The following is a 20,108-nucleotide window of genomic DNA, read 5'->3' on the forward strand; positions in this document are numbered from 1 at the left end:
GCTCCCATCGCGCACTTGTGCCACGCGGACACGTCTCACTCCCTACAGGAAACAAAGGCCTGTTTGATGACTTGTTGCACGGATTGGGGGGGAGAGAAAAAGAAGCTGTGAGTGTGAATTAAATAGGGAGTCTGAATAAATAATCCCTTTTGAAGAAGGCGCGTCACGCGCGTAAAAGCAATGCAGACGCGTGAGGGCTTCATACACCTTTAACCTGGGACCTATCTTTGATGTCTGTGTCTGAATACAGGCCGCTACCTGCACCCGCACTGCTCCACCACCATGTCCTCGTACTGTTTGTACACCACGTTATTGCCCGAGTCGATGTACAGGATGCTGATGGGGCTGAGCTTGGTGGGGACGCAGCAGCTGGGCGGGGTGCTGTTCGGGTCCATGGAGTTCATGAGCGTCTGTATGATGGCATGGTTGGTCGGCTCGAGGTGCGACCTCAAGGGGAAGTCGCACACCCCCTCGCAGTGGTACGCCTCGTAATCCAGGGGCGCGATGATCCAGTCGTCCCAGCCCAGCTCTTTGAAATTCACGTGCAGCGCCTTTTTGCTGCACCTGGACCTCGATTTCTTCCCGTGTCTCTTCCCGTGACGATTGCTGAGCGCAGTCCTCCTCCTCCGACGGGGGCCCTCTCCTTTCACCCCCCTCAACGACACTGCCCCCCTCTCGCTGGTCGACCTCCGCGACTTGATGTTCTCCTTCATCTCGTTGAAGAGGTTCTCCCTCTTCTTGGAGCGGGTGTAGGCCACCAGGATGGCCTTCTCTCGCTGGGACCGGCCGCCCCTGTCCAGCCCCAGTTGCCTCAGGTCCACGTCGGCGTCTGACTTGCTGAGGGTGACGCGGAGCTGGAAGCAGAGCTGCTGGTGATAATGGCGCTGGTTCGCCTTGAACATTTCCCACACGTCCAAGACTTCCCAGCCGGCCTTGGGGGAGTCCAGCGGGTCCAGAGACCTGGAGTCCAGCAGTCTGTCCGAGCGGCAGGGGTAGACCTGGATGTCGTAGCGGCCCGTCTGCAAACCCCCGGGCGCTCGCCTAAATATCCTTAATTCCGCCCCGACCAGCTCCTCTTTGTCTGAAAGGGTTGAGACATCAAACAGATACTTTTGTCTTCGGAGAGGAGAGTGCAAAAGATCGTCTGCAAGGATAAAAGCAGAAAATAATTGCAGTCAGATTCACTTAGGGTGTACAGTGTTCAGAGGGCTGAAGGGAGGGGGGGGGGGACGCACATTCTCCCACAGAGGCCTTCTCCCGCTCCCTTTCTTGTTTTTTCAAATGTCCACACTGAAACAAACTGCAGCTGACAAGTCCCTGTTTGGAAAAACTCCCAGTTAACACCGTGTTTATTATTGGGGAAAACTCATTGCCGGTTATCCAGCGTCGATCCGTGACTAAATTACAGCCAGAATCTGACCTCTATTTCTCTGCAGGCTAATTTGCTGCGGTTTGATTAAATTCTAACATTGTGTTCCCGATAATTACATTCTATCACGCTAAGGGCTTATTATGGGTTAGGTTTACAAAGCTTGCTATCAGGCTTCCTCTCTCAAATTGTGTAGTTGCTCAAGTTTCCTAATTTCATTTCATGCGCATTTGTTGCACAGGAACTATTTAAAATGAATTTATGATGCAAAGCAAGCAACGATCGTGTCACACACCGGTTGTTATTCTGCACGTTCCAAAGAAATAATAATAATAAATTTGGTACTTCAGCAACTAATCAAATCTGGCAAAATGTGATGCCACGCAGGTTTGATCAAAACCAGCAGGTTTAGAATAGTCGTAGCTTTATATTTACGTGATGACAGAATGATTGTTCAATTCCAGCTCCCTTACTGAGAGGAATTACACCATCTTTGTAGTCTTAAATTTAAACCTAGGCAGCAGTTAGAAGATCAGAATGCGGTTGGAACTGCATTTTTACGCAAATAAATAAATAAAACAAAACAAAACAAAGGGCCTAGCGCCCCTGCGTGCTGCCAGAGAACCGTGAACATTATACATTCAGCTGAACAGGCACAATTATTTCATTATTCCCTGCAGAAGAGCCAGAAGGCCTAAAAATATTCCATCAAGGCGATGCAATGAGACAGAAATATGACAGTCGATGCCATGGAAGGCGTTAAAAAAACAAGGGAGTCAGACTTTTCTAATTTCAACACAAACGATCTGAATATTTATATTGAATTTTATTTTATTCCATTCCTAATAAATTAAATCTCATTTTTTTTCTTGGAAATCCGATCGGATTCAATAAATTGATGATCAGTTTTTGTCTAATTTGGTCCGTTTTTCCTCAGTCTCTACACGTTTCTTGCAGGATTTATCAGGAAAATTACATACATTTCAGGGGGAAATACATCTCTATTATATGTCAGAATTTCGCACCCTGTATTTAAAAACTTAAGGATTTACATCGAATATAGTTCTTCGCGAAAAGACTTTATGGTTTAAATGTATATGATGCAGCCACGGTTTTGTCTCTATTAATATCTGATCGCACTTTGTAAAAATAAAAGTGGCATGCCTACATTTAGACACCCCTGTGATATAATTTGTAAAACTTGTTCTGAAGAGATATTTAAATCGAGCTGTCAGTTTCCCTCCGTGAACCCTCCCGAGTCAAACAGTAAAACAGATTGAAACCTTGTGCTCGTTCCACTGACTTTCGGCGTATGGTCTGCATTAAGATTCCTTTTTTTTTTTTTATAAGACCTCAAACAAATCGAACAAGTTCACGAAATAATTAACAGTTCTGAATTCCCAGCTTCCTCATTAAAGCACTTCCCCTCTTATATTGCATCTAATCCTGCCAACGACAACATTCCCTTTAAAACGCCCCAGCATGGACCGGCTGAGTAAAGACTGTTGCAATTATTAAGAGATATCCAGGATGAGACTTTCAGAAGATGAACAGAGTCCTGTTAAAGTCCTTCGTCGTTTAGTAAAATAAATTCAATTCTGCAGAAGACGTTTGACTTTAGATTACTGCTGTGACTATAGTGCTTATTGAATCGACTTCTTGTTTGAACTTACTTGTATTCGAACAAATGCAAAACATATTTTTGACATCCAGAGAGAGAGAGAGAGAGAGAGAGAGAGAGAGAGAGAGAGAGAGAGAGAGAGAGGGAGAGAGAGAGAGAGGGGGGGGGGGGGGGGCGCACCATCTGCGCTTTAATGAGATGCCCAAAGTGCCAAAAGTAATTTTCGGGTTATTTTTTTCTGATCTTGCCTTTTCTGACCTTCAGGAAACACCCACCTGGTTTTATAAGCAAATTTTCTCGAACCAATAAAATCGTGAAAAGCGCAGTAAGGACAGATTATATAGGTTTACTCAGTAAAAAATTTTGTCCCATGCGTGGATGAAAAATACGCACAAAAGAGACGCAGAGCCTGCTACTTTATGTGTGAAAAGCTGCGTGCGTTTCAATTCTGACGCAAGAGGCGTGATTGAACTCGAAGCCGAGCCGAGGTTCTTGCGGCAGGTTAATGCAAGGCAACACTTGTGGGATGTTGGGACGAATCCCAAAAGAAACCAAGGCACTCGAGCCGAGAGGACTGAAAGAAAAATAATTTGCTGTAATTCGCAAAGGGAGGTTCCCTAAAAAAAAAAAAAAAAAAAAAAAAGCACTTCAGCGTGGAGGAAGTGTCTTTCTTTCTTTTATCCTCCTTCTCGTCGTTTTTGGGGATGTGCCCATCGTAGCCGACGCATTATGGGAGAAGAGAGAGTGTTTGATGTTGTGGAATGAACATTCAATCAGATCACCGAGTTCAAACACTCCGAATCAACCGTTCGGTGCCAAGCAGCTCCCCGAGGGTCCAGCTCGGGGCCAGAGCCTTCTGACATATCACATCAAAATCACAGGAGAACGTTCTTCTTATTCCTGTTGGATCGCTCCACGCTGCAAGAATTAAGTGGCCACACCGACGTGCGCGCCTTTTGATCATTTATTTCGTCTCAAAAACCCGAGAAGCGCGTTTTATGTTTTCCACTTCATTTCTGTTTATTTCATGGATACGATATCACAAAGTGTTAAATATATTTAACCGAAAATGCGTCAGGAATATATATATATATATATTTACACCGGAAACCATGTGATCTTCGCCCCAGCGCTAGTTTGGACCAGATCTCTTTTTCAGCGCGCATTCTGCGTCCGAGGTCTGAGGCTCGAGGAGTTTCACAAAGATAGCTCTTATTTGTCCAGCAAAGATTAACCCGGTTTGTGTCTTCGTGTGTGTTTTAGACGTGTTTGTGTTTGTAGTCGCATGCTTGTCGGATCACTTGGTTACACACATTTAACTGAGCCAAACACCTGCTGGTGACACCGACCTGCCCTGGAAAGGCCCCTCCGGCTCCTAAGAGGGCCAAACTGTGGGCACCTTAATGCCAACAGAGGCTCGGCGTGTATTCAGATGGATCTATATCTAATTCCAAAATATTTATATTTGAATATGATGGAAAAATAAATCCTGTACCGGGTCTCATGTGAACTGGAATATAGTATAGTGTTCACGTGGAGCATGGGAGCACTGAAGAGCTGCACTAACACTGATTTATAGCCTTTATTTAGAACGCGTCTTAATGAGTGTTTTACTGTCGTGTAAGCCAGAGGTTAATTTAAGTGTAATATAACTTAATACTCGGGAAAAGGTACATCTTTCGCCGGCTGTGCGCCAAGTGGGTCCAAATATCACCCCGAAACTCCCGGACAGCATGCAACCCGGCACCTTTCAATCCTCTCCTCTTCTGTAACACATATTAGGACTCTTTAGCAACATTTTGTGCGCGCAAATATGTTTGCAGACGTTTATTTCGGATTTGAAACGTGCGTAAAAGTTTGCCGTTATACGAGTCCTCCTGTGTTTTTTACGCATCACTGCAGTATTCAGCCATATTCACATACAAGCTGCAATATTAGTTCAGTCAGTTGAGAAAAGACCGAGCTGCTGAAGCTGCAGCAGACGCTCTGAAACCAACCTGTTCCTCTGTCCACAAAACTTGTGATGGTGTTGGCAGATTTAGAGGAGCGGAAAAAGCTTGCGTTTAGTCCGAGCTTCTCCGCAGCCGAGTAGGTCCTGTATATAGAGAGCATGTATTCATGTGGCACGATAGTGTCCTTAAACTCTTCTTTGTGATGACCCACAGCGGGATGGGAAGAAGCAAAAATGTCCTTTAGGAATTTTGATGCCCTCTGTCCGTCTTGATGAGGGATCCTGGGCCCCCGGGTTCTCCTCGGCGCAGAGGGAGTGATGATAGCAGCAGACTGGAAACACGGTATATTCCCAAAGAAAACAAGGAGCAGACCCAGATAGAGCGTTACGAGCCGAGGTGCGTCCATGGCTGGAGGAGACATCGGGAGATGTTCACAAACACTTTCCGGCTTGGTGAAGTCGGAATCGGGGACGCGCCAGAATGGGAGATGATGATGCTCGCGTCGGGGTCGGAGAGTTGCTGCTTTTGCGCTCTCCGGTCACACCAGAAGAAGTGCGCTTTACGCTCTGGACTCCACACATGAGCAGAGACCGTTGCGCCGAGTGAAACACGCCCACATGGTCGCGCAGTGAAGAGCTTCCAATGCAATTCCACGCCACAGACCTACAAACAAACGCGCGCTAAAATGCCAAAGCGCTGCCACAAAATACACACACGGGACTCCACGGAGAGAAAGCTTGTGTTGTTGTTGGTGCAGCCAGTCGCTGTTTCCACTTTCCAGAGAGAAGAAGAGACAATTTAATTTGGGATTTTTTTTCTTCTTCTTTTTTTCCAAAAACAACTTTTTATATCGATTATCAATTAAGTGGAAATCAAACTTTCATCCATCTAAGACGAGACGATCGTCTCATCCACAGCCATTTTTTGCGGGTCACGGGAGTTGCTGGAGCCAATCCCATGCCCATCCTATGGGCGAGGGGCGTGGTACACCTCGGATGCGTCGCCAGTGCATCGCGGGGTAGAAGGACAACCAACACAGGCACGCACTCGCACACTATACGGGCAATTTGGACTAATCAATTCACCTAAATATCATGCTTTTGGAAGTGGGAGGAAACCGGAGAACTCGGAGAAAACCCACGCAGACAAACTCCGCACAGGAGTACCTGGAGGCGACGGCTCTAACCACCGCGCCACCGCGCAGAAATTTAATTTTATTCCCTAAAAAAACTATTTCAGAATCATGTTTATCCTGAAAGCACAAAGCAGATTACAGATGTAGTTCGAATAGTCCAAGATTATACACAAAGTGGATGAAGGTCCGTTTGCAGTTCAACTCATTTAAACTCATCCTTATCACAGTCTTAGAACCTGAGAGCTGCAAGGACTAATCAGATTAGATTAGATTATAGACACGGATAGGACGAAGACACGTTGTGCATAAAATGGTCATAAAGAAACGTCATCATTTTGAACCTGTTTCACAAGTTAATTAGTGAAAGATTTTTATTTACCTACATTTATAATGCGAATGAAATGTCATAATTTGATAAAGTGTTGGACAGTGAAGGAGACATTCGACTCTTTAGAAAACATAATTGTCTTTGAATAAATCCGAAATATTACATTCCAATAAATTAAATAATAGTTATTGTCCATTTAAATGTCACCCCGAGGTGTAAAACCAAAACGTTCAACCTTGACGATGCATCACAGACGTTATAAATAACACCAGTGACCTCTAGCGGCCATTACGTCTTATTACAAATAGATGTTTCTACACAGCATAAACAAGCTATGGTTCAAGCCTGATTATGAAGTCGACCGTTCGTCATTCTGGCCTAACTGGATTTAACATCAACCTTTTTATAAAGAAGCACAAAGTAAAGGTCTGATTTGAGGGGTAGTCGTCACAACGCGTTAGAATAGATTCTTTATTTCATTCACTTTAACGTCACCAACAAATCCCCAGATGTTGCTGGACTGCATGTGTTGTCATTTTGATATATTGTTTTATATGGTTGAATGATAAGTTGTCTCATATAATCTTTAACATAATTTTTCCATATGACAAAACCATCAAACTTCAAGTTGTTTGTGGTTTTAAAAACTACATTTACTGCTTGTTCTATTATTTTTGGGTGATTCTGATTCTGAATTCTAAAATGCATCAGTGGAAACATTTTAGACATAAAAAAAACACTGAAAAAATCAAAATACTGCAAGTCCTTGTATAAAGGAAGGTCGGGTTCGTTTGTAAAACATATGATAAACGAATTGCATCAAGAACAAACCACGATAATTATGGGATATCTGATGCATTGGGTGTCATTTATCTTATTGAGTGTAAATGATGTTAGATGAACGTGTAACTTGTATTAGAGCACCATAAACTGCAGGGACGCTGCAACAGTGATGAGGGTCATCGTGTTGTTGTTCCAGCAGGGGGCCTCGGTGAAACAACAACAACAACAACAACAACACGTGACTTCTGATCCAGTCCCACCCAGTGTCCGGGGCAACCTCAACAATCATCACGAGTCCTCTGGGCTGGAATGACTCGAGTCAATGGCGCTGTGGCAACCATCATCTGTAATCAATGACTCGAGATTGGGAGCGGAGCATCTCCCTGGTTTCAGCACCACGGAGAGCAGCCTCGCCGTTCTCGGCTGGGCGGAGGACGACACGCTGTATTCGTGCACGTTGCTGTTGTGCACGAACCGTCAGCATGTCGGACTCGATTCTGCAGGCAACAATGGGGGGGGGGGGGGGGGGGGGCTTTAGATTTAGATAAACATTCAGAAATATGAAATGACTCTGTTCGCTGATTATTAAAATAAATGCATACGTCATGGGGGGTAAAGTAGCTCTCAGAGATGACGCATGTAATTCTGTGGAGCAGCGCGGCTCGTTGATGGTTAAGTAACGCCTAAAACGTTATGTAACCAGGAGCTGGTCGTGTTGTGCGTGCGCTGTCAGTGCTCTCGATTCTTGTCCAATCGTGTGCGTGTGTTTGTGTGCGTGTGTGTGTGTGCGTGTGTCCTCAGTCTGCGCGCTGCGTTCCTCCGCCCAACGTCACAGCAGCAGAGCGCAGGCAGGCTGGCACCGCCGGAGCACCAGCAGCGGAGCGACCCTTGGCGCTTCCCCCACTGACGCGCATCCTTTGAGCGGACCCGACAACAAAAACATCAGGCAAGACATGCGTTCTCATTTTTATTTTCTAAACAACCCGCTGTCGCCATTGTTTTCTGTCAAATTATCCAAATTGCATGATCACATGTTTTGTGGTGAAGTGGAGATTGTTTTGTTTTTGTTTTTATCACATTTGGGAACATCACGTGCGTAACTTGCGAGGTTTCATTCCAGTGGCTGAGGAAGAAGACATAACAACACACTGCGGGGGGCGGGGGGGGGGGGGGGGGAGCAGATGAAACCAAACTCATGGCTCCAACATGGTATAAAACAAAAAATAACGTAATACGGTTTGGAGGCCGTGGGGAAGAAAATCCCGTAACTGACATGGGAAGCAGGGACGCGATGACAATGGGTTTGGCGTGAAAACGCGTGCAACACATGGCGCGCACGTCAGATCTGTGCTTCCATCTCTGACTGAGCTCCCATTGAAGTTTAGTTTGTTGTGAAAGATTGGTTTATATTCCAAGGGGTTCTGGGCCATGATGGTTCTATATGTGGAACCTTTAACATTCTGAACTATTCTATTGTGCGTGCAGTGATCGGTTGTGTTTTTCTATATGACACTATAGCCTAGTAAATGTCCTCAAGACATTTGGGAACGTTTTCCTCACATGTGGACATTTGGCTTCTTATATGCTCTGTGCTCAGTGGAGTGACTAAAAGCCAATGTGATCACCTGACATCACGCAATAATGATGTCATTGTTAAATGTTTATACTCAGAAAAGATTCGACATAATTATTTTATACATGGCATAATGTAAAACACAATGATCACTGGTACATAAATGCTAAATGAGCCTGACATTAAATCGGTTACTTTACTAACAATCCCTGCATCAGAACAAATGGGCTCAATGCATGATAGAATTCATTTTAAACTGGAGTAAACAACATCGCAGATGATTTCCCCATCTCACTGACAGCTTTCATTCGAGAGTTTCCCCTCCCTCTACCTCCGGGGGCAGGGTCCTTATGTGTTGGAGGAGGGATTGCGTGTCACTGATGCAGCTAGGATGTCTGCTGATGATGATTAAGAGAGCTGGAAAATCCTGTGTTTGCAATTTAGATAATGCTTCGTCTGTCGCTCTGCAGGCAGCCAATCAGCACTGTCTGGACTCCTGCAGAGGTGGATGATCCCGATGCAGTCGCTATAGGTCAGGACAGGAACAGCTGCAAACACCACAGAGGCAGTGAAAATGAAACAGTAGTGCATGTGAACAGGCATCTGCATCCAAAGGGGAGTCGCCTTCAATCCTTAGTGATCAGGAACCAAGAGCACAGAACATCAGCTGATGTCTGACTCCTTTGGTTCTGATGTTATTGTCCTGCATTTATTCCATTTGGCTGCCCGTATAGCTGCATTTATTCATGAGCTTAAAGCCGCTCTCCTCTCGCCTGCACCTTTTTTTGATTTAAACATATTTTCCAGTATTTGTTTCAGTTCTTTCTTATCTATTTATCAACCTGTTACATTAAGATGCATTCATTATTTTTTATATCCATCATCATGTTTTTTTTTGGAGCACATGCACCATTTTAGTCTTTATTGTAGAAAATATCCTGTCTAAACTCAACATGTGTCATATATGCTGCAAACATCTGAAATATGAGCCTCCCAATGCTCACACACTGACTCCAGGACAAAATGTTCATCCAGTTTGAGGCAAGCTCTGTGCAGGCGAATGCTATCAGAAGAAGACATTCTGTTCAGAGCTACATTTAGGTGGAGTCATTTTCTCTCTCTCTCAGACTGTTGTTCTCCTCCATTTGGTTCCTGTAGCCTGATTCTGCTCACAGCGGATGCCTGGATGTGAAAATGAAGGCAAGGTGGTGAAGGCCACCCACGAGGCAGATCTATTTTTGGCTAATAAAAAGGAGGATGGTTTTGATTCCCATGGTTCTCTGCTCTATTTTTGCAATCCTCTTTGGGCTGTTCGTACTTAGGACGTTGCGCCTATTAGGCCATCCAGCACTTACATCACATCCTGTTATTGATGGAGGATCATTTGAAGAGGCCAGATGGGCAGAGCAAGGTCACCAAATATCCAGCTAAAAATCTTACATCCGGACGAGGTGAGCAGGAAACAGGTTCAGGTTCGCTGATGCAAGAGCAACACAAACCTCTGGGCCAGAATCATCATCACAGCAATCCAAAAAAAAGGGAAAAGATGTATGATGCAGTTACGCAACTGAGCCCTTATGCAACAACTCAGAAAGAAAATCAACAGGCAAGAAGCGACTGTGCAAAGTTTATTCAAGCATGAGAAAAGCTCTGCATTATTTAGCTTTAAAGCATCAATAAAATATGAATCCTCCTGGTTTGGATATGCATGGATAAAAATAGCAAGTTCAGCATGAGATAACTGTTCATTCCTTCTCTGTTGTCTAGTTTTACAGAGAATATGATAGAGAAATAATAATAATAATAATAGAAGCCCCTTCATATGTTGATTTATGATTGATTTAGTATTACTTCAGTATTTAGAAGACGTTTGGCTGATAGACTTACGGAAGTGATTGCCTGAAATCAGTTTGTGTTTGAAGCATTATGATTGTTATTCAGATTTAAAAACATGTTGATGGATTGCTGGGAAAGTATAGCAACATTCAGTTTTGTAGTAATATAATATAATAAAATATAATATAGGTATATCATAATGGCATCATCTTTTCAATCATATATGTCAACAAGTGCTTCATAGATTGAACTAGACTAGATTCCTGGTTTCCAGATGATGCATCCTCATGACTTTGGTGATCTAGAGCCTTTTCCTGGTGAAACATTCTGTTCATCCAATGTGATTCTTTATAAATACCTGCAAAGCTCGCCGTTACTGCCTCAGCTCGACCAGCTGAATGCAAAATATCAGCATGCTAACTGACTAAGCGGTTAAACACACACATAAGTTGTAAATGTGCACATCGCTGTAAACATGTTAGCGTGTTAAAGTTGGCATCTAATTCAAATAGAACATTTTCAAATGTTATTTTATTTTTTATTTTTACTTGTTTTGCCCTTAAATGTATTTGATTGTAAAGGATATGTGTGGAATTAGTTTCATAGTGTGACGGTCATGGCTGGCTTGTGGTGCCATCTGTGCCAGACAGCATGTGGGGGGGGGGTTGCTGTGTAACATGCTGAGGACTCCTGTAAGGGTTTGAGAGCCACATCAAAATGGACATGGACAATCCACAGGGGAAAATTACTGGTCTGACATTTCTCCTCTTCTTCACTTATTAGGGGGAAACATTGCACAAAGCACAATGGGGCCCTTCCAAGAATATGAGGTGGGTGTGGCTGCATGTTCAATCAGACTTTACCAATGTGAGGTGACTTCTTTGGAATCAGTAAACAAAAAGCAGACATGAATTGTGAGGTTGTCGTCATAAAGCAAATAACATTATGAACTAACTTCTTCCTGAATAAGAAGGAGCTCTGAGTTTAGGAGGGTGCAGCTCTGACTGGCATGAATCTGAACAGGAAAAGAAGTCACCGGAGAAAGGGAGTGCCCGCAGCCGGATCCCACGCTTGGTCCTCCATCCCTTCCGACCAAAATACAAAGGGTCTCCTCAGTCTGATTCGCCGCTGTCGGACGAGGAGGGGAAGGAGTGTGACTTCAGCTCAGACCACTCCAAGAGGACCATCAGCACCAACAGCTTCTGCTCCGGTAAGAGGATCATCTCCGGTCAGAAGTTGGCTGGGGTCTTCATGACTGGAAAAAGCCTCCGGTGCTATGAATATTATTTGCAGATTGTTTTATGTTCCTCTTGAATGGACAGCTAAACATAAAATCCTTATTTAGGGGGTGATGAAGGCTGCAGAAGATGTGTTGAGATCCATTACTAAGTGAAAACATCATGAAAAATAAATGTCAAGGCCATATTACAAATTCTATATTTATTTTAAACTATGGCTGTATTTCAAGCCAAATCCAGACGTGGATCAAGCTGATTAAACAGCCACAGTCGAGACGGAATGAAAGGTCATTTGATTTAAATCAAGAAAATGTCACCTAGTTTCAGAAAAATGAAAGAAAGTTTCCTGTATTTTGTCTTTAAGTCAGATTTTATCCACTTCTTCCACTTATTTTCATAAAGTAACGCTTTTCAATGAAAAACAGGATTTCTTTGGTATGATGACGTTTTGAGCGCCAAGTCAAATCTAACATTTGACTTAATTCATGGAGTTCATGAAACAGGATGAGCAGTGTGTATAAACTGAAGTATTTAAACCCCCTATAGAAAAAGTTATTGCGTAAATGTATTTAATTAAATTAATCCAGTGGATGAAAGCAACTAAAAGCTGTGATTTAGGTTTGCATTGTACATCATTTGTGTTTAGCAAACAGGACCAGTGAAAGATTAAAAAGAAAAAGATAAACTACACATAATGTGTAAAAACTGTTGAGCTGACTGTTTTCCTTCGCTGCTACTTCTAAACTATTGTGTGCCTGTAGACGACACCGGCTGCCCCCCTAGTCAGTCTGTGTCCCCCTCCAAGACCCCGTCAGGCTCAGAGCAGAGAGCCCACAACTCGCCGATGCTCCCCGAGTCCAAGCTCAAAGTGAAGAGGGTGAGGGTGATGGTTGAGTGCAGTGGGGGGCCGAGGAGCACCCGCAGGCACAAGAGCGAGCAGAAGTCAGCCATGAAAAGCAGAGGTAAGGGAGGATGGGGGTGAAGATGAGGTGGTTTTTGGGTTGTTCTTTTAAGAAATAAAGTAACTCTTTGTTTTAGGCCTGGATTATCAAGATCTGATCGGAGTAGAATAACAGCCCGTAAAGTCCATAGATGAAATTGATCCGCGTTCATCCATTTTCTTGTAGATGAGACAATCATCTCGGGAGTGGCTGGAGCCTATCCCAGCTTGTTATGGGCGAGATACGGGGTACACCTCAGACGTGTTGCCTACATTTAATGTTTGTGGAGCTGGGCAGAATCCGGAGAACCCAGAGAACTTGGAGAAACCCCAAACAGACACGGGGAGAACATACAAAGTCCACACAGATAGGATTAGAGCCCAATGCCTCCTTGCTATGAGGTGACAGCGCTAACCACTGTGTTTGTTGACTCTTCCTGTGCCCATTTTTTTACACGCATAGAGCAATGCACACACACACACACACACACACACACACACACACATAGTGTATACACTGATACATGCCAGCAGCCAACAGATTCCCTCTCCTGTTGAGACGAAAGAACTGCTTGTCTAAAAGCAGATCAATAACTGGAGTCAGCCATCATACGTGCTAACGCTGAACTCCTCGCCACATCAGAAATTAAAATAATCTCTCTTATAACCTTGGAGAGGACAAAAAAAACTGCTTGACGAAAATCTGATTGGCTGAGGAAAATGTTTGGGCGCTTAGTCAATTAGGCTGATTAGCAGGAGAGTCCTTCTGTTGAGTCAACGAGAGGCGAAGGATCACTTAGTTTAGATTTTTGTTTGTCACCGTCATCGCTGCATGCAGGAATATGGTTTTGTTTGATGGAAGAGGATCCTACTCGGGTATGTGTTTTAGTTTGTCCTCATTAATTCAAGCTGATCCTTTAGCAGCTATATTTTATCTGCTTAAAAAATTCAAAATTTATTTGGTTATCAAAATGCCTCCCTCTTAAAAGTCACATCAGTCTAATGGGTCCATCCAAGAGCTATTTTCTAAGAATACCCCTAAGACACGACACCCCTCCCATGCTGTGATATCTTGCCCCCCCCCAAATCAGGAGATTTGGAAGAAGTCCGGCTTACAGAAGCAGTAAGAGGATAAAAGAAGAAGGTGCTTATTAAAGAGTTAGATAATGAACTAACAGCAAAAGATTAAGAATGATCCAAGTATGTTTCCGTAACTGTGTGCTGGATTAACGAATTCAACGTTGTTGCCTTGTAGATTAATTTAGGTCCAGTTCTCCAAGGAGGTTGTCTTTGGCAGCGTTTGTCTGTTTAGCAGGCTGCAGGATTATGGAAAAACTGCTGGATGGCTCTTGGTTAAATACATCTGAAGATGGGTCTCGGTCTAATTTAGATCCCATCAAATTTTGAGAGCAATGCAGATAAAGTCTGGTTACAAAAAAATCTGGATTTCCCATTTACTTATAATGGTGGCTTTTTCAAAAAATCCTAGCTTATAAAATATGCATTCTATTCAGTCACCAAAAATCACAGTCATAAAGGGGTCCAATATTCACTATCATGCATTCTGGATCTGAGGTCAGGAAAAAAAATAACATTAAAACCCATTTATGGATTCAAAAATCAGTTACAAATACACATCAACTCTAATTCACGTTTAATTTTCATGGTTGGTGAATAAAGATATCAAGAATCATTTAGAACCTTTTGATGATGATCCACATCACCAGATGGACAGTGTAAATCTAATTATGAGGGGAAAGAGCTGCTTGGCGGAGGTCTGCGCTCTCAAAGTGCTTTTCTAATTTGGATGCTGTAAATCTAACAATTAGGGCTTTTATCATGTATTTTATGGTATTTTGTTGTCAGCCTAGTGTGAATTAACTTGTTTTGTTTTAGTCTAAGTGAGTAATTGTGTCTTAAATATTTGGTTATACAGACAGTGCAATGTAGTATATTGAATGTGGAGTAAAATGGTAAATGGATTGCAGTTTTTTATACCTTCATGGTGCCCAAAGTGTCAAAACACTAATCAACAAAACCCCTCTATGTTTTGAACTTGCCCTTTAATCTCTAATGAATTCAATCTTCCATTGAAACGCATTGTCTGACGTTATGTAGACTAACCTTGCGTTCAATGAGCAAAAGGCAAGTTAATAAATATTGCACCATTCGGAGGCAAATATTTTGTTCCACAACTGAAGGTCATTGGAAAATAGGAGCTGCTTCAGCCTGATGGGTTCTCAGTCTGGAAACACAAAGTGCACTTCTCACTCTGGATGCTTCATGTGTTGATAAATCAGATGTACTTTGGTCCAAGAGCACTTGGTGCTTTATAGACCTGCAGTTGAATTTTAAAATCTATCATTTGTCGCAGAGGAAGACGGTGTAAGGATCTCAGGTTGGGTTATGCGCTCTTTCTCCATGTCTGTGAAGATTCTGGCAGCAGAGATCTGGATGAGCTGATTTTAGACTCCATTACAAGAAATCAGCCACCTTTTATTTTTTTCTTATAACTCGGTGTGGGCAGAATTCTTCTTCTTCTTTATATTTTATAGACTGAGTTAATCCTGATTTTGGTTGTTGTCTCATAGAATCTCAAGGGTTTTTTCCTCCATGTTTAGTCTACTTTGTGCTAAGGCTGTGATGCGTGTCCCTGCAGGTAGTGAGGCAGGCTTCAGCTCCTCCAGCAGCACTGGCAGCCTGAAAACCAACCTTGCTCTTAGCTCTGCCGGAAAGAAAGATTCTTCACGCAGGTATTGCCTCCAGAAATTCATGCTCCAATCACCAATTTACATTTTCTGTCATTGATTTCTTTTGTGATTCTTTCATCAAGTCGTGGCACCCCCGTCAGATCGCTCCCGGTGTTCAAGCCAGTCGGGAGCCTGACGACCAACCGCGATACGGAGCTGTATGCGCCCTATAAGACTCCTCAAAGAGCTGCCTCCTCCTCCTCCACCGCCAACAGCGGCAGCAGCTGCCACTCCAGCCCCACATCCGGGTAACAAATAGTATCAATAATTCTTAAATCACAGCTTCATTATTTTTGTTTGGACTCCTGGTTTCCATAATTCTCACTTACTTGAATCTGAAATTAGATGATTTTGGAGAGAGAAATTTTGAATCTAGATTAAGATGCATTTAGCATAACGTGCATGTGTGTGTGGCTGGATTAACATCAGACTTTATGTTAACTTTCACCCGTCTGGGATTATATTGGCCATGATTTGACTGTAATTGGGATTAGTAAAGATTTCTTCTAGCAGATGTCTGAATGCGGTGCCCAGACGGTGACTAATAGCTGCTCTGCAGCTGGATATTGATGAACCCACCTTGGTAGAGAGGAGAAAACGGAGGGTTAAATTAGAATGGAAGGATTAAAGCCAAAACAGAATATTTTGAAACATGAATGGTTGAGACCGCCATGAATTTGTCACATGGTGTTCTAGGTTCAGGAATTAATCTGAAGTGTTTACTGCTTTGGGCTTGTTTCTCAATCCCATGTAAGATTTAACTTCAAGATCCTGTCTCGGCTGATTCCACGACAAACGTTCATCCCTTGTCCTTTGGAGTTTTGATGTGATAAGTATCTGCCCTCGTTATCTGGTGATTGTTTATTGCCTCCATAAAGAAATAATGCCCCCCCCCCCCCCCCCCCCCTCTCGGTTTTTGGCTGGCTGAGATGTCATGTGATAGTTTGGTCTCACACTACCTTCTGCTGGGCTGTTTCTATTTCTGGCTGGACACAGAACGCTCATCAAATCCTCATGTATCCCCGGTTGCTAGGATATTGTGAGTGGAATAGGGGTGCTTTTGCATGCTTCCTTCTGCTACCAGAGTAATCTATTCCTTTTTGTTCTTTTCAGCAAGGCAAAACCCTGATCAGAGGACCAAGATAATGCTAATGCAGTTATATATATATATGTATGGGATTTATTTCCTTGTGGATTCTGCTTGTATTTAAACAAAACAGTATTTTTGCCTGTTGTCCTGATCCCTCTAATCCTGTGTGAAGACGGTATTTCCAGGCATTCAGAGAGCTTGGAAATACTGTCACTGAAACAAATTACCATCTGCAGGGAGGGATTTTTACTTTTAGATGTCAATTTGCCTCATGCCCTCATTTGGGAACCGATGAATCCTTTTGAGTCTGGTCCTTTGAACCCGACGTGTTTTGTCTCTCTGGCCAACAGAAGAAGTCTGGCCGGCTACCACTCTTGCAGAGACAGCCATGGCATCAAACCCCCGAACCCTGAGCAGTATCTCACCCCCCTCCAGCAGAAGGAAGTGGCCATCCGACACCTGAAGACCAAACTCTTGGAGTCTGAGAACAGAGTACATGACAGGTTGGTTCAGGGTCAACAGCACAGTGGTGATCTGTATCCGTGTGTTTTTTTTTTAGGGTTTTGCAGCAGTGACCATATCAGGGAGAAATAAATAAACCATGAATGTGATCTGCCCCGCATCTTTAAATGATCGTATAAAGGGTTTAGCATTTTTATTACTTGATTATTTGCTTTCATCCTGAGGGTTGATGGATTAAGTATGTGTAATGCTTCGTCTGGCTGTCCAGCGCTGATAAAATTCTCTGAACATCGTGAGGTTAGAAGGTTCAGTGAGGCCAAATATGATGTGGTATGGATGACTCTTGTACTCGCAGCAGCCGAGCGCCGTCACTCCATCCCTGCATCTTGCTGAGTATAATGGAGAGTATTTTGGGGTCAATGCAAGAAGAGACGAGACATGATTTATTAATCTCCGGACTCTTGTTGAGGTCCTGTTTACTGTGGATTCTCCAGCGCAGTGCAGTGCATTAAATTAACATCTGGCTTTAGCTTCATAGTGAGCGTCAGCATATGCAGCATCTATGAAAGTACTCTAGAAGTACTATAGGATACTCTCAGCCAATGCTCAGGAAAAGAAGAGGGATGTTTTCCAAAGATGTGCAAACTTATTCCATCAGTAACTGTTGTTTTCCCGCCCACTGCATTAGAGAGGGGGAAGTTGAGGAGTTGAAGGGTCAGCTCGGCAGAATGAGGGAGGACTGGATCGAAGAGGAGTGTCACCGGGTGGAGGCTCAGCTGTCTCTCAAAGAGGCTCGCAAAGAGATCCGGCAGCTGCGGCAGGTGGTGGAAACCATGAAGGGCAGCCTGGTGGAGAAGGATAAGGGGATACAGAAGTATTTCATCGACATCAACATCCAAAACAGGAAGCTGGAGTCCCTGCTTCAAAGCATGGAGCTTGCCCAGAGTGGTGCCAACCTCCACGATGAAAGCGCCTTGGACTTCTGTGACGGCACCGCTGGGAAGAAGATGGTGGGGGAGGAAGAGGGCGGGATGGAGCTGGGAGAGCAAGGGGCGGAGGCAATGGCAGACAGTGGGCTGCTGGTAAACGATGAGATGGCCAACAGAGCGGACATCTTGGAGCGCGTCCTGATGTCTCCTGCGATGGCTTTCAGACAGGACTCGAGCAGTAAGCTGAGGGCAGGGATGGAGTCGGGGCCTCTGATGGCTGCGCTGCCAGAGGAGGGGCAGCCGACTGACCAATCCCCTGAACCCCCACTTACTCGACTAAACACCACCCTCATCTCCTCACCCACACATTCCCAGCCCGATGGGGAAGACAAAGGGATCCAAACCGACGCCGTGGCCGTGTCTCCAGACCTCCCGGCTCTGCTCATCCAGCTGCTGAGGCTCTACGGTACAACAGCTGGAGACGCAGTCCTGTCAGCCTCCAACGACCTTCTGCGCTTCCCAAACCTGCCCAAAGCGGTTTCCGCATCTCCCGACTCGCCACCTCCTTCCCCGACACGCGGCGCCTCCGATTCTGGCATGGGCTGCTCAGAGCTTGCAGAGCGCCGCGGGTTCGTGAAGGAGCTGGACTTTGGAGCCGGTGAAGCGGAACCTCGTCCATCGGCAGGGCTGGCCGTGGTTGGAAAGCGTTACTGGAGCAACAACTTCCTTGTGGATCTGGTGGCGGTGGCGGCGCCTCTGCTGCCCACGGTGCTCTGGCTGTACTCGCGGCACGGTGTGGATGGAAGCGTTCCAGTTCACAACATCGCTTCTCTCATTAGGGGCTGTTGCATCATGGGATTGCACTCTCTTCGTCACGTTGCTCACGGGCCACACGTGTAAAGGCTGCCACCCCGCACGCACACGCCTAAACTTAACGCACTTACGCATCTTTTCAAGAGTATTTATTAGATTTGCCGTGTTTTTTGTTTCGGACTCGATGTTAATGCGGCCCTTTGGCTGCAACACGTTACTTTGCGCTGCGCAGCGATGAAAGGCAGCGGTGACAGATTATTTTCAACAGGAGTTATCGATATATGTTTATTTAGTTTCGTTTAAAGATGATCATCTGGGTCGATGGTTATGTTAGCCTCGTCTGCCAGCGTCCCTAGTTGTCCTTGTTTTGGGGAAAACGTTCTTTGTTAGAATGAGATTTCTTTTTAGGACATGAAGGATTCCACGTTTCTGTTCAATGGGTTCTGAAGAGTGAGACATTTTTGAGTTCTTGTTTAAAAAATAAAATAAAAAAGTCCCGTTAAACCTTCAGCCAAAGCTTTAATGTCTGCTCACTGTTCTCGTTTTGTGGAGTGTGTATTCCTCCCTCCCCAGAGAGTAGACCTTGATCTAGTGCAGCTTGTGTATTGTTCATAGAAGTAAGTTGACTCGTCAAAGCAACTGACACTTGTGATGTGCCTGAGCTATGTGCAATACTGGTGGCTTACATAAAATGTCCTTGTATCCCTAATAAAGCATGATGAATTCAAGACGCGTCGTCGGTTGTGACTATTTTATCTTTGCTGCCTTCAGCATCAAAAGCTGGGTCGGTGAAATGATTATATTTGCTGACATTTAAAGTGGGATGGGGGGGGGGGGGGGGTGGATTCAGGCTAAATGAGGTAACTCGTATGTTTGCCATTGGTCCAGAGCTGGACCATAGCGAGGTATCCTTCATTGCATAACCATGAACTCTCACTTCACAAGGCATTGAACTGAGTCTGCGGATGCTGTAATCCTCACCATGGTGCTAGAGTAAAATGAGTGGGAGCACTGGTCCGTTAATCAATTCACTGGAGCAGACCTCAACAGTCTGGTAAATCCAGTGAAACTGATCGTCTTCGAGGACAATTTGTCCAAAATGGTTTAATGTTCTAATGAAATACATTTTTCCCTTTTTGGAAGTGCGTCAGTGCCTCTGAGGTTTTGGCAGGCGCTGTGGACAGATGGGAGTGACACCGTTTGGATGATGGGGATGAGTGACGACTACGGGTACTGTACGTCACTGAAGATTAAAGGCCACTAATTAAAACAAAAAACAAGTCCTTCAG

The 20,108-nt window shown here is 44.3% G+C and overlaps 2 protein-coding genes across 2 annotated transcripts; one reads left to right on the plus strand and one right to left on the minus strand.

The window, feature by feature from the left end:
* Positions 1-254: 254 nt before the first annotated feature.
* On the minus strand, positions 255-5,348 carry gdf6a (growth differentiation factor 6a). The gene is made up of 2 exons (XM_068759214.1): positions 4,988-5,348; positions 255-1,144 (listed from the first exon to the last, which is right to left on the minus strand). The coding sequence occupies exons 1-2, from the start codon at positions 5,346-5,348 to the stop codon at positions 255-257; spliced, it is 1,251 nt and encodes a 416-aa protein (XP_068615315.1).
* Positions 5,349-11,403: 6,055 nt separating this feature from the next.
* Positions 11,404-19,519, plus strand: sybu (syntabulin (syntaxin-interacting)). The gene is made up of 7 exons (XM_068760281.1): positions 11,404-11,427; positions 11,621-11,807; positions 12,597-12,797; positions 15,435-15,528; positions 15,609-15,773; positions 16,966-17,118; positions 17,766-19,519. The coding sequence occupies exons 1-7, from the start codon at positions 11,404-11,406 to the stop codon at positions 18,904-18,906; spliced, it is 1,965 nt and encodes a 654-aa protein (XP_068616382.1). The 3' UTR covers positions 18,907-19,519.
* Positions 19,520-20,108: the final 589 nt, after the last annotated feature.

Source organism: Brachionichthys hirsutus, chromosome 3 (assembly GCF_040956055.1).
Source record: "Brachionichthys hirsutus isolate HB-005 chromosome 3, CSIRO-AGI_Bhir_v1, whole genome shotgun sequence".
Classification (NCBI taxonomy): domain Eukaryota; kingdom Metazoa; phylum Chordata; class Actinopteri; order Lophiiformes; family Brachionichthyidae; genus Brachionichthys; species Brachionichthys hirsutus.

Excerpts from the sequence above, each read along its gene's own strand:
- gdf6a (XM_068759214.1), bottom strand. The coding sequence starts at position 5,348 with ATGGACGCACCTCGGCTCGTAACGCTCTATCTGGGTCTGCTCCTTGTT. Across the intron at positions 1,145-4,987 it reads TTTTGTGGACAGAGGAACAG|ACGATCTTTTGCACTCTCCT; the intron begins GTTGGTTTCAGA and ends TTATCCTTGCAG.
- sybu (XM_068760281.1), top strand. The coding sequence starts at position 11,404 with ATGGGGCCCTTCCAAGAATATGAG. Across the intron at positions 11,428-11,620 it reads GGCCCTTCCAAGAATATGAG|GAAAAGAAGTCACCGGAGAA; the intron begins GTGGGTGTGGCT and ends GAATCTGAACAG. Across the intron at positions 11,808-12,596 it reads CACCAACAGCTTCTGCTCCG|ACGACACCGGCTGCCCCCCT; the intron begins GTAAGAGGATCA and ends GTGTGCCTGTAG.